We start from the raw sequence: 13,442 nt of genomic DNA, 5'->3' as shown, positions 1-13,442 counted from the left end.
TTACATTACAGTAAAGGAAGAATGTGTAAAATAATTTACAGGCCAAGGTTCAAATGTCAATTACACACACACACACACACACACACACACATACAACACAAGTACAACAGACATTAACACAATTAAAATGTATTAAAAATATATCTACAAACATATATATATATATATATATATATATATATATATATATATATATATATATATATGAACAGCATTCATTTTAAACCTTTTTTTATACTTGCTAATGAAATGTGTTTTATTATTATTAAAATGCATGTTGCAAGATGTTGGTATCAAAGCAGAGGCTGTGGTCTTTAAGCACTGATTTTTTTTTTCTTTCTTTCTTTTTCTTTTTTTCTTAATCATCGACTGTTTTAAGGGTTTAAAAGAACGTCTTAGCCGTTCACATGATATTTTTGATGCCGCCTGAAGCATCTGAATCATAAACTGCATGCCCACAGAAAAGAGCAGGACAGAGATCGACACGTCAGAGTTGCTGTCAATCATCTGCTCTGACACTCATCATCATCATCATCATCATTTTATCTTCACTGCACCTCGCCGGACTTCAGCCTGAACAAAAGACATGCATATGAAGGCCGAGGGCAGAACGCCATAATAGTACAACATTAATCTCATTCGATAGGCGTAATTAAATTTCAGAAGCCACGTTTGGCCGAATAATGGAGAGGAAACCAGGCTTATGGCGAACAATGGATTTCAAACACTCATGTAGCTGCTCAGCATTTAGCGCTGCTTGTCTTTCAATTCACAGATGACTTTCTTTACCATAAATGAGAATGATTTTTTTCTTATCTGCGTCGTCTTTGCTCTTTTACAAGCCTCTGCCCCTTTTTAAAATATGATTATTAATCATGTTGCTAACATCTCTGATAAAACCGGGTTATGTGCCGATCTCTTTAAATGCATTAGATACTTTGACTTTCGATTTGGATAATAACAACAATAATATTAAACACATAAATAATTATAACAAAACTGGCATGCATGCATGCCAATTTCTGAATTAAATACAAGCATTGATATTAAGTGCTGGGGTAAAGGTCTGACGACAGGTTTAATTGCAAAGGCAGTTTCCGTAAATAAATGATTTTTTCCCCCACTTGTTAAAAGCTGTCATTTTAAGTATGATGTTATTAATAGGGAACAACAGAGAAGGTGCGGGCAGAATCCACTTAAACATACAATTTACACAAGGACTCTCTCAGATATCTGTAATTGCATAGTGAAATATCCCTCAACCTAATTTTCGGGTCACGATGCGCTGCCTTCGGAAAATCCTTTGAAGTCGGAGAGAAAGAAGCGAAGCTGTCAAGAAGAAAAAGTTCTCTCAGTGCGATAAACACCTCCTGCTTTATCTAGCTTATTAATACGTGTGTGTTTTAGTGAAAATATTCCGATAAATTAAAGAAGACTTGCGTTCCCTTTGGTCAAGACAGATTTTATTTGTGATTTAATTTGTGATATAGCCTACTGTACGTTGAATAACTTTTTCTAATCATTTATTAAATGAAACAGTATTAGTATGCCTATTTGGTGCAATACATTATTAATGTGCAATAAAACTATTTATTTTCTTATGTTAAATGTAAATCCTAATGCAGTTCAACTTTTTTATATTTTGCTGTATGTGTGTCATGTGTTATGTTAAAGGGAATAAGCTACTCTAATTTCATTGTACATGGTATGATGAAGATAAAAGGCATTCATTCATTTAGTTTCATTCTGTGCGAACAGAACGCAGCTTGATCAAGTATGACCAACTATAAATACAAAGTGATTTATTATAGGATATAACTGCTAAAGGTGTCTCAATATAGACAGTAAAGAAAGTTCTCGAACGTTTCAGGAACTAAACACAATAGTTAAAATGCAAATGAGTCAAAAAAAAATACGTAGTTTCATTTGGCGTTAAATAGACGAAAGACGCGTTCACCTGAGAAGGTAACCATAGCAACAGTGGAACACTTTTTGTTAGCTTCATTATTGAATGGAACGTTGACAAAATATAACCATTTCTGATATGGCATTAGCCTATTTATAAAACATTTGCATGATGTTTTGTTTAAAAATGTTGCGAGAGACGAACCTCGACAGATTGCACCGGCGAAATGTAGCCTGTTTTAAACGCGTGAATCAGCTCACGTTTATGTTGAGTAGGTTATTATTAAAGTACACTCATATGCTGTGTCCTGAACGCTTAAGCTGGAACAGACACACACACACGATGTCGGACTGCTTTTCACTCCGAGCAAAGTGAGTTTATCATTTCACTCTCGTTCCTCGCGCTGGGTGGGATTTTGGAGCGCCCGAGGTCTGACAGCCGCAGTGCGCATGCGCCAAAGGCCCTTTCAGTACCTGCCAACGCGCTCCTTACTTCACATGTTGCAACTCTCGGTTGACAGTCACTCGACTGAAGTTATCCGCGGCGGTTGCTTCACCATGGTGAAGAGGAAAACAACAAGCGAGCAGAGCTAAGGAGGAATTCGACTTCTTGTTTATCTCATCGACTTCATCTGCGACTTTTTGAGGATATACCTACTCACGATGCATCTGAGAACATTGCTTTCGTGAAAGTTTAAGAAGAATTACGCTTGGACTTGTTTTCGCGGCGGAATGTCGCAGTGAGCCTGAAGCACGCTTGGAGACTTTTACACAGCGTAATTTTGAACCACGCAAATCTCGGACGAAGTGACAGTCCTGCCGGTGGAGGTTTACCTGAGCAGGTGAAGCGAACGCTTGTCAGCATGTCCAAGCCCATGGATCACGTTAAGCGTCCCATGAACGCGTTCATGGTGTGGTCCCGAGCGCAGCGGCGGAAAATGGCCCAAGAAAACCCGAAAATGCACAATTCCGAGATCAGCAAGCGGCTCGGAGCGGAGTGGAAACTTCTGACGGAGTCCGAAAAGAGGCCGTTCATCGACGAAGCGAAGCGACTGCGGGCGATGCACATGAAGGAACACCCTGACTACAAATACAGACCCAGGCGAAAGCCCAAGACTTTAATGAAGAAAGACAAATTCGCGTTCCCGATGGCGTATAATTTGGGCGAGCACGAGGCGCTGAAAGTGGGTGGCTTACCGAGTGGAGCGTTTACCGAGTCGTTAATGTGCAACCCCGACAAGGCAGCAGCGGCGGCGGCGGCAGCCGCGGCACGGGTGTTCTTCAGCCCTTCCATGTCTACCAACCCCTATTCGTTTTTTGACCTCGGCTCAAAAATGACAGAGCTTTCTCCACCGTCTTTCTCATACGCCTCAGCGTTGGGTTACCCAACAGCGGCGACGGCTTTCTCCGGAGCGGGCGCACATACTCATACGCACTCCCATCCATCGCCGGGTAACCCGGGCTACATGATCCCGTGTAACTGCGCGGCGTGGCCGTCTGCGGGGCTCCAGCCACCCCTTGCCTACATTTTACTACCAGGAATGGGCAAACCACAGCTTGAACCGTATCCCGCGTACGCGGCAGCGTTATGAGACTCTGAAAAAGTTTCTAAATGTGAAGAAAAAAGAAAAGAAAAAAAAAAAACGCAATACACGTGGAGCATGAACATGTGATGCCACGATCGTCATATCAGATATCACATGTGTTTGTATCATGATTAATGCCTTGATGTAAGGTAAAACTCTCTGACGTTCTGTTCGGCGTGGATATTAATGGCAAACGACAGTGTGCTGAACGAATCCAGTATGCCCTTATCAATGTGAATCATTCTACCACGTCAGACTAACCTGTTGACTCTGTAACTAGTTTACCATGTGCAGAGAAAATCGGTCAATGCTGTTAAAGTGGTTGCATTTTAGCTATATTGAAAAAAAAATGTTTTATTATGAAAATCAGCTTTGATTAATTCCCGCGCAGTTATTTTTCTCTTCTTCAAATCAGTCATATTGCTGTAAATGTGTACAGTTTTATTAAATCATATCTGCTTAGTGCTCCAAATGCCCGAGCTGATGGACTAGAAATCAGGTGTATATTTTGAGTTTCGAATACTATTCAATGGATGTAATATTTATTGTTCAGTCAGTGAAACTACCCTGTTTGTTGATCGTGGGACACGATCCGTGTCCTTTGATACTTGCACAAAGGGAGACCATGAGCACTTATAAAGTGTAATTTATTGAAAAGAAACAACATGCCCAAGTTCCTGAAATTTCTAAGGGTGCTGGCCCGTCGACATATTCTACATCAGACGATTGTCAGAAAGTCAGTCCGTTTTTTACTAACTCGAAGTGAAATTGTATGTTCTATGTTTTGCATAATTCCACTTATATGTACTTAAAATGCCTATCGTTCATTTATTGAACAAGGGGGATATAATAAAGCGTATGCGGAAAAAAGGAAATTGCTCTGTAGTTCTTGGTGAATGGCGAACAAGATTTGTATCTTGAATGCCTTTACTTGGTCGGAACAGGTGAAGTGTAAAGTATCCTCTAAAGGACGCTTTTGTTCGGGCTTTGAATAGAATTACTCAGAAATCTCAAGCAGGTCTTTGTAATCAAGAGCCGAAATCCTGAATTATCACAACTCAAATCATGAATAGGAAAGAAGATAGAGGAGTTTACTTTTAAGAAGAAAAACGAAACCATTTAGGCCTTTCGGACAGACTTTCCTTTGCATCTTTTAAATAAATAGAGCTATTTTATTAAAAATTGAAACACCCTGTTCATTTAATATTGTGGATACTCACCATTTGCAATTAATTATAGGTCTAACACACATATACATCATTCAAACTGGATAGAATTATTCCAAAAAGACGTATAATTTACGCATGTCTTCCCAATGTGCTCCGTGTCGGGTTGTTCTTAATGTAAACTGCCCTCTTAGATTACATTAAGAAGTTAATTCATATGGCTCGGACCAATTATGCAAAACTAATTTGGACTGTCCAGGGATAATTACCTCCGCCACGGTTAATTGAATCTTTTCACTGGCCTGTATTCTCTATTGTCACAGCGCGATCGCTGCTCTCCACGGAACTTCCTGCTTCGCTTTGGAAAAGTGACCTTGTTTCACTTGTTATGAACCAGACGAATCAACAAATCAGGGAGCTATATGCACATTAATTACAGGACAGGAACGTTTTCAAAAATGATCCCTTTTTTAATTTCAAAGCAGCTTCCTTATGACCTTCTGCGTGTTATTTTTTATTTTTTTTGTTTGCAACTCACACTCCCAAACTAATTAAGAATTGCATTTTAGTGCAATATAGTTATTGCAAAGTATTTACTTAAGTTTTTTTTTTTTTTTTTATAACATACATGCAATGCATATTATTTACAGGACAGACACCTTTTTAGGAATTATCCTTTTTTGATTTCAGAGCAGCTTGCTGATGACTTTTTGCACTTTATTGTTTTTGTTGTTTGCAACTGCCACACTTTTCCCAAATTAATGCATTTTAATGCAACCTAAATAGAGATTTCATATTTGAAACGTTACTATTAATTATTATCCTTTTGCAAAATATTTTTTATTGTATGCAACTTACATGCTTTTCCTAAACTACTGAAAAACTTTGCATATCAATGCAACCTAAGCAGCATTTCATATTTTTTAAAAACATGTTTCCATTTACTTTTAATAGTATATTAACACTGTATGTTTAATTTGACACTGCAATCAGGTGAAAATGTCCAGATTTATTTCTACCTACCCTGACCTTTAAAATGCCTTTTGCTGGTGCAACCTAAAGTAGACGGTTTAATATCTCAAAATCATTTAGATGTCACTGCATATGCATCTTGCAAATTACCCGAAAAAGCAATTTTTCACAGGTTCGCCTCTGAATCAGTCTGTATATTACTAAAGCTACTTTCAGTCCATAGTTTGCACACCAAAATGCCTGAAAAGGTCGTCCGCTCCTCAAAAGAGTGCACATTACCAGCCCAGTGACCATTTTCCTTTTCTTCTCAGCTCTCTTTTCTCCTTCTGCTTTAAAAAAGGGTGCACTAACTGAAAGAACTTTGTCTCCCTTCAGTAGGAGCATTTAGACAGTCGAGGAGGTTTTGTCTCGGAACAAAACATGAGTTGGGAGGCCTTTGTGAGCCTGTTGTTTGTTGAAGTGGAGCTCAGCAAAAAGCGCCTGCTTTCCCTCATTGTGGTTAAAGCAATCAGTGGTATTTGGAAAACTGTTAGCATTGTGCACTTCTTCTGTGTTCATTGTTGAGGATTTCTTTTCACAAGGTTTTTTTTTCTTCCCCCCTTTTTTTTCAGGCAATCCAGCTGGCCGGGGTGAATAGCACTGCAATGTGTACACGCTTTGTCCCTCCGAGTCCTTCAAGTAGCCTACATTGAATAGAGTGAGTTGACACTGGATGACAGTGAAACAACATAATAAAAAATACATGAGCGCATGAATGGAGCCAGGCGCATAAATAAATAAAATGGGTGACCAAAACTGGATAAACTGAATGACAAAATGGTGAAAGGGGAACAAAAAGATATTTAACACGGCAGATTAGCATTAGAAAGCCATCTACAAAAGCAGAACAATTGATGAATGCGTTTACAGGCCAAGAAAGGAATGAACTAAATGGCTTTTGAATAGATATGCTTTTTCTTTTCTGGAAAGGCGATCCAGTGGGAAAGGTAGAGATGCAACTATTCAAACATTCACATGAGAAAATCTTGTGACGGATGGAAGAATGACGAAAGTTGTTCATTTGCCGAAACAAAAGGTGCCTCTTTTTTGGCAGAAAGTTCACGGCGAGTCACAAATCACTGAGATGTTGAGGTATTTTGCCAAGATTTTTGAGATTATCTTGCAACTATTATCAGAAGGCATAAAATGTGCCAAGTTGTATTTGCTTTCCATTAAGGCAAGACACCACAGGTGAATACAGGAGGAAAAATTTAACTAAAGGATATCACCATACGTCCCCAGTTTATGGATTACATTACAAGTTTCCTGAAATGTTATCTTTAAATAAACGAACAAAGCAATTAAGCAATTAAGTATGCACGAAATTGCATATATTTCCGGAAGATAAATCTGAACATTAGATAATGTCAGGTTTAAAATTATTATTATTTTTTTTAGAGAGGATTTTGGATTTCTTTTAGCCACTCTGTAAAAACCTTCAGAATATAGAAAGGAATAAAACTGTAAATTTTGCTGCATGTAAGTGCTGCTGAAGTGGAGGAAAAATCATTTTGAGAAACGGCCTTTAAAATATGTATTATAATTAAAAAGACAAATATATAAAGTGCAATGATAAGACCAGGTGAATGATATATGCACAAACCCCTCTATAAAAACCTTCAAAATACAGATAGAAATAAAACTCTTAAGTCTGGTGTGTGTAAATGCGGCTGAAGTGGAGAAAAAGCTCCTGGCCTTTAAAGATACGAATTGAAATCTACAGACACAAAGAGAATGAAATAAACACTTAAATGTGTGCTTTGGATTTTTTCTTTCCACTTGTCTGAAATTACATGTTATGCAAAGCCAAACAGCCCAAAATCTCAAAATTGTCCAGTGCATGAAAAACCAATGTTTAAATTTTTTGGGTTGGTAAAACAGCACACAACTTGTCAAAGTTGACCACTGGATTGCTCAGTTTAAGTAAAAAGGCTCCAAATGCCACATTTCCAAAACACAATATCCATTAAATGAAGTTCAGAACCCAACACACTATTACAGGCAGGGGTCAAAAGGGGATTTTTCTCCAGCTTGGGTGTATTTCACACTACAGTGATAGTATCAGATCACAGACAAGGAAAAAGCCACATTTATCAAACCTAACAATCCTTTGAGGAATTGTACCTATGGACGATTGGTCAGCACACTCAGATTCACTGTGTCTTTTAAAGAGCTCATTGATTTTTAGAGATTTGATCCTTTTCAGCCTCACTAAACACTCCAGCCATGATAATAGAACTTTCCTCCTATGACCCAAATATCCTCTGTGTTGCTTCAACACACAAAAGATTTTTTTCCCTCTCTCATGAGTGTAAAAGTGCTTCCTCTGTACTGGACATATATGAACAATGACACTGAAAAACAGGTGAGAAATTATTTCTAATGACATGCTGATACTTGCAATGAGGGGAAACATGACAATTCCCAAAGGTCATAATGGTACAGTAAATAAAATGCATTAACACTTCTAATATGTTTTTACAGGACAGTCCTTCAGAATGATGCATGGCCAGATAATATTACAAATAAATCATGCAAATAGTGTTATCAACTCTTTTTTCTTTTCTTTTTTTTTTGCCCACTTTTTACTAGTAATTTATCAATTTCTGCTGCCAAACACTGGCACAAAGATGTTGTGCAAGAACAAATGCTTCCTCACTTACTGCAGTATGAAATCTTAAACTATATTACATTATAGAAAGAACAAAATATTACATACAATGCAACAAATTTAACAGGTCTGATCAAATTTAAAATATCTGACATTTTTTCATTTTTGGACTGAAATAAAATATGTATAAAAATGATCATATGCATTATAAGGAACAAGATGTATTTAAAACAATCACTGTAAATAAATAGGAATGCTTAAAAATCTTAAAACTAGAATCTGAAATCTGATCTCAGGTGTTGAACTCATAGATACCTCCGTGTTCAAAAATAAAACTCAAATAACTAAATTTGCCGTTTTAAGAAACTGTGACTGTTAACTTGATGTATCAGATGGAATACAGTGCATTATAAACATAAAAGGGAACTAATAATGTAAGATTTGAGTCTAATCCTTAATGATGATGGCAAAAATTGTCATATTAAAAAAATACAAATAACAAACTTTAGAATTTAATGAAACTATGACGATGAGAATTTGACAAATCAGACAGAATAAAGTGCAATAAACTAGACTAATCCTTTATGCTGGTGGTAAAACCTTGTACAAATAATTTAAAAAAGTGTCCTTTTTAAAATTGAATAACTTTTGAGATATTTATTGGTGCCTGTTCAAAAAATAAAGCTCAAACAACCTAAAAGTTAAAATTTACTGAAACTGTGACGCTGTGAACTTGATTAAATGGAATACAGCGTAACATAAAATAACATACATTTTGAGTCTAGTCCTTCATGCTGGTGATAAAATATTGTTTGAACTGTACAAATAACAACAAAAATGTCCTTTATAATATAGATTAAGTTTTAAAATGTAAAATTGTGCATGCATGGAATAATTGCTTTACAGTGTTTTCATGCACAATAATTATGTAGCTCAGATTGATGGAAGTTTGTTTTTATTTTTGATACTAGATGCACAAGCGTTTCCACTCTAAACGAGGTTGCAGAAGTCGCATGCAGATTCGCACCGGACTCATGATGTAATTCCATGTCATTTTTGGGGAGAGAGGTGACCGCAGAGGTAGTTTACAGCGGCCTCTCTCTCGGTGCAGCATCTCAAAGCCCTCGCTGACTTCTCCAGCTCATTTAAGGCAAATTAAAGTGTGAAAAAGACTCTCCTGGAGCAATCGCTCCATCATGAGGGCCTTGTGTCAAGCATGTTTATGGGGGCAATGGACTGTATTACCTGTAATCTCTGGAGAAGGACTCTGCCACATTTCCTTACTTCAGTTTGCTCCGAGGAGGGCAAAAAACCCAAAATTATCTCGCATTCCACCTTTACCGCAACATCTTGACGTGTCAAATCAAAGCTTCAGAACTCGCCCGTGTCGCTGTGCCCAAGGTCACTAGCAGAAATGAGATATACACTCACATAAACACTGCACATCTTCTGAAGTCTGAACTCTGTACTTAAAAGAGGAAGTTTGTGTCAAGGTATTGTACACAATAAGCCATGTACAGCAGCGAGGCCCTGCAGGAAAGCAGCAAATCACATGATGAAAATTGGAAAGACACCTCTCTCGCAGCGTGAGATGGGCGACAGTTCGACTCCAAACAAACCAGCCGTGTTTTTTCAGTTTGGGACAGTTGCTTAAGGATGATCCATTGACATTTTAAAAATAGAAACATTCAATATCGATATTTATTAACACTTGGTAGATTATTTATAAACTGTAGTCCAAATTACATGACAAAATTGTAGTTGTTAACGTCATCCATTACATTACACTTTTAGGTAATCAGACTACTTTTAGATTACTTTTGACCTAACTTCTTTACTGCATTGATTTAAATAGGATAATCTTGTACCATATTGATATAAAAATACAAAGAGAAAGCAAACATATTCCATTTGTTGTTATTAACAACATGAAGTGCATTAAACATTACATTACGCCAAACTGGGGTTCATGAACAACTGCAGGGGGTTTGTGAGATTAATGAAAAGCTAATAATGAATTCAATCATAAAATATATTCAATTAAAATATAGTTTTCAAGCACAATAAAACACTTAATAAAAAAATGAAATATTATACCTGTTTACCAGCATGTCATGTGACCATGTGAATAATATGTAATCATGTAATCCATACAAAAGTAACTGTAGTCTGATTACGGTTATTTTAAAATGTAATATAATCTAATTACATGCACCTGATTACGTTATCCAGATTACATACTAAAAAGGCTCATAAGTCAGGTTTCATTATAAGAAACAAGATGCATTCACAGCAATCACTATACATAAATAGGAATATTACAAAATCCATTATTTTAAATTCAGCATATCAAACTATTACTGACAGTGTTTTGCATTTCCACAAATGATGAAATAATCTTCGACTTCTAAGTAACCTTGCAATTAACTTAATTAAGAGTATTTGCAGTACACTGACGCTGTCCTATATTTCGATTTGAATGATTCACACAATAAAGTGCTGAAATATTAGCATCTTTTCACATGTTTGCATATTAAAAATGTCCTCCTTGAGGTTTTCTGAAATGCCTGAGAAATAAAAACACACTTTTAAATATGCATAGTCTTTGAGAAATATTCTGTCAGCTGACAGGATGTTTTTGTTCGTTCTCTAGTTGACTGCTGGCACAGATTGTCTGCCATCATATTAAATTCCCTGGTTTGGAGGCTAAAATGTATCAGTGAGAAATAGAAAATAATGAATTTGAAGAACTTTTAGCCTCAGGAGTTAGTCACATAATATTATATCCTCCTATGAGACACCACATGCGCTAAAAAAGATAAGTACCTGGCAGTCGGTACACTCGAACCTACATATGCCTATCAATAAAGCAGATTATTTCCTCTGCTTATTACTGAGCTGATCTGGTGGGGGGCTGCAGATTACATCCTTAATGAGAACGAGTGAATCTCTCTCATTTGCTCAAAAACTCCTCTTCGCCTCCCACTGGATTTCTGCAAGCGATCATAATAATAATAATGATTATTATTATTGTTGGTGTCAAAAAAAAACCTCACTGGCTTCAATTTGTACAGCTTCATTTATTCATATTTCAACAGGATTATTTAAGCATGGCCTGCTCTGAATTCCACATATTATCGCTTTACATATTGCTATATACCTTTGGATTTGCCCTCACAGTCGTTCTTAAAGCTCACTTGACAAACCACTGCCAGATTATAGTATATTGTAATGCATATTTAAGCAATATGGCACTCGAGGCTGAACACAGTCAAAATAGTCACATATAAAAGGTTCTGTGTTGCATGATTCTGTTCTATTCTATTGCATTCATTTCTACTGAATTCTTTTACATTCCATTCCGTTGCATCACATTCCATTGTATTCTACTGAATTCTATTCTATTCCATCGCACGGCATTGCACTCCATTCCAATCTACTGCATTGCATTCCATTCAGTATTATTCTATTGCATCACATTTTGCTCTATTCTATTGCAGTGCATTCAACTCTGTTCTATTGCATTGCATTCTATTGCATTGCATTGCATTCTATTGCAGTGCACTCTGTTCCATTCCATTCTGTTTCGGTATATACTAACTATTCCTTTGCAGTGCATTCAACTCTGTTCTATTCTACTGCATTGCCATTTTTGTTATGTACTATTCTATTACATTGCATTCTATTCTTCTGCAGTGCACTCTGTGTTCTACAGTGCTCTATTCCATTCCATTCCATTGCGTTCTTATATACTATACTATTCTACTGCATTGCATTCTACTCTGTTCTGTTTTATTCTATTGTATTGCGTTTCGTTATATACTATTCTATTAACATTGCATTCTATTCTTCTGCAGGCATTCTGTTCTGATCTATTCCATTTCCATTGCGTTCCTTTATATCTATAAGACTATTATATTGCATTGCATTCTACTGTTCTATTCTATTTCTATTGCATTTCTGTTGCTTACATTCACACCCCTATTATATTCCATTCCTTTGCATTATGTTCCTTTCTATACTATTATATTGCATTGCATCCTATTATATTCTGTTGCCTTCAATTTCTGTTGTATTCTATTGCATTGTGTTACCGTTATTATACTATTCTATTGCTTTGCATTAATATTATGTTGCAGTGCATTCATTCTGTTCTATTCCATTCCATTGCATGAGGTGCCTTTATATTCTATTTTAATGCATTGCATTTATTCTATTGCATTGCATTCCATTCTGTTCTATTCCATTCCATTGCATTCCATTACATACTATCTTCTATTGTATTGCATTCTTCTCTGTTCTGTTCTATTCTATTCTATTGCATTGCATTCTACTCTACTGCATTGCGTTCTGTTGTATTCTATTCCATTCCACTGCATTCTATACTATTCTATACTACTAAATTACATTCTATTCTACTATATTTCATTACATTCTTTTTTATTATCTACATCACATTGCTTTCTATTCTATTCCATCCATTCCATTTCCATTCATTCTATTCTATTCTATCTATCTATTCTATTCTATTCTATTCTATTCGTCATATTTCTATTCTATTCTATTCTATTCCCAGTCTCAGTTGGTAGCCTGTGGACTCAAAACTGGGGCATGTAGCGTCACAATGCTAAATGCATAAAAAAAAGGTAAACCAACCGGAAGCATAAAATTTAATTTAGATGAGGCTTAAAACATTTAAAGAGAAGAGAACACTTCCAATAGCTTTTGCTGTTAATGTCAAAGGTGTTACATTCAGTCAAACATTTAATTTTTTCTTTAGTTGAATCAGTAATATTAATATATAGCCCAGCTGCTTGCACCCAATTTGAATACTAACCTCACCACTGAACTCAATTAATGTTTATTTTTATGGACTGACAAATTCAACTTACAAGGTTTTTTTTTTTTATACTGCAAAGCACCACAACAAAATGCTAAATAACAAAAACCACAACAAACATAACAATATTAAACACTCAAATAGATGTTATTATTTCAATAGGCAATTTCGCTATAGCAACCAAAAAGACCATTATCAAGCCGCTGTTTGTGGCATAACTGGAACAAATAGCGACTCTAATAACCACAATCTATTTTTGAACGCTCCTTACAGAAGTCATTAATGGGAATCACAAAACAAATATACACAAACATTATTTCATG

The 13,442-nt window shown here is 36.2% G+C and overlaps 1 protein-coding gene across 1 annotated transcript; it reads left to right on the top strand.

Annotated features, from left to right (window-relative positions):
- Positions 1 to 2,394: 2,394 nt before the first annotated feature.
- On the top strand, positions 2,395 to 6,433 carry LOC122142623 (transcription factor Sox-21-B-like). Its single transcript, XM_042753801.1, has one exon. It carries the CDS (start codon positions 2,769 to 2,771, stop codon positions 3,495 to 3,497), a length of 729 nt encoding a protein of 242 aa, XP_042609735.1. The 5' UTR covers positions 2,395 to 2,768; the 3' UTR covers positions 3,498 to 6,433.
- Positions 6,434 to 13,442: the final 7,009 nt, after the last annotated feature.

Source organism: Cyprinus carpio, unplaced genomic scaffold, assembly GCF_018340385.1.
Source record: "Cyprinus carpio isolate SPL01 unplaced genomic scaffold, ASM1834038v1 S000000029, whole genome shotgun sequence".
NCBI lineage: Eukaryota > Metazoa > Chordata > Actinopteri > Cypriniformes > Cyprinidae > Cyprinus > Cyprinus carpio.
The sequence above is the reverse complement of the archived record's forward strand: the minus strand, read 5'-3'. Positions and strand labels throughout refer to the sequence as shown.

What these genes read in the sequence shown, in the direction of transcription:
- LOC122142623 (XM_042753801.1), top strand. Translation starts at nt 2,769, where the DNA reads ATGTCCAAGCCCATGGATCACGTTAAGCGTCCCATGAACGCGTTCATG.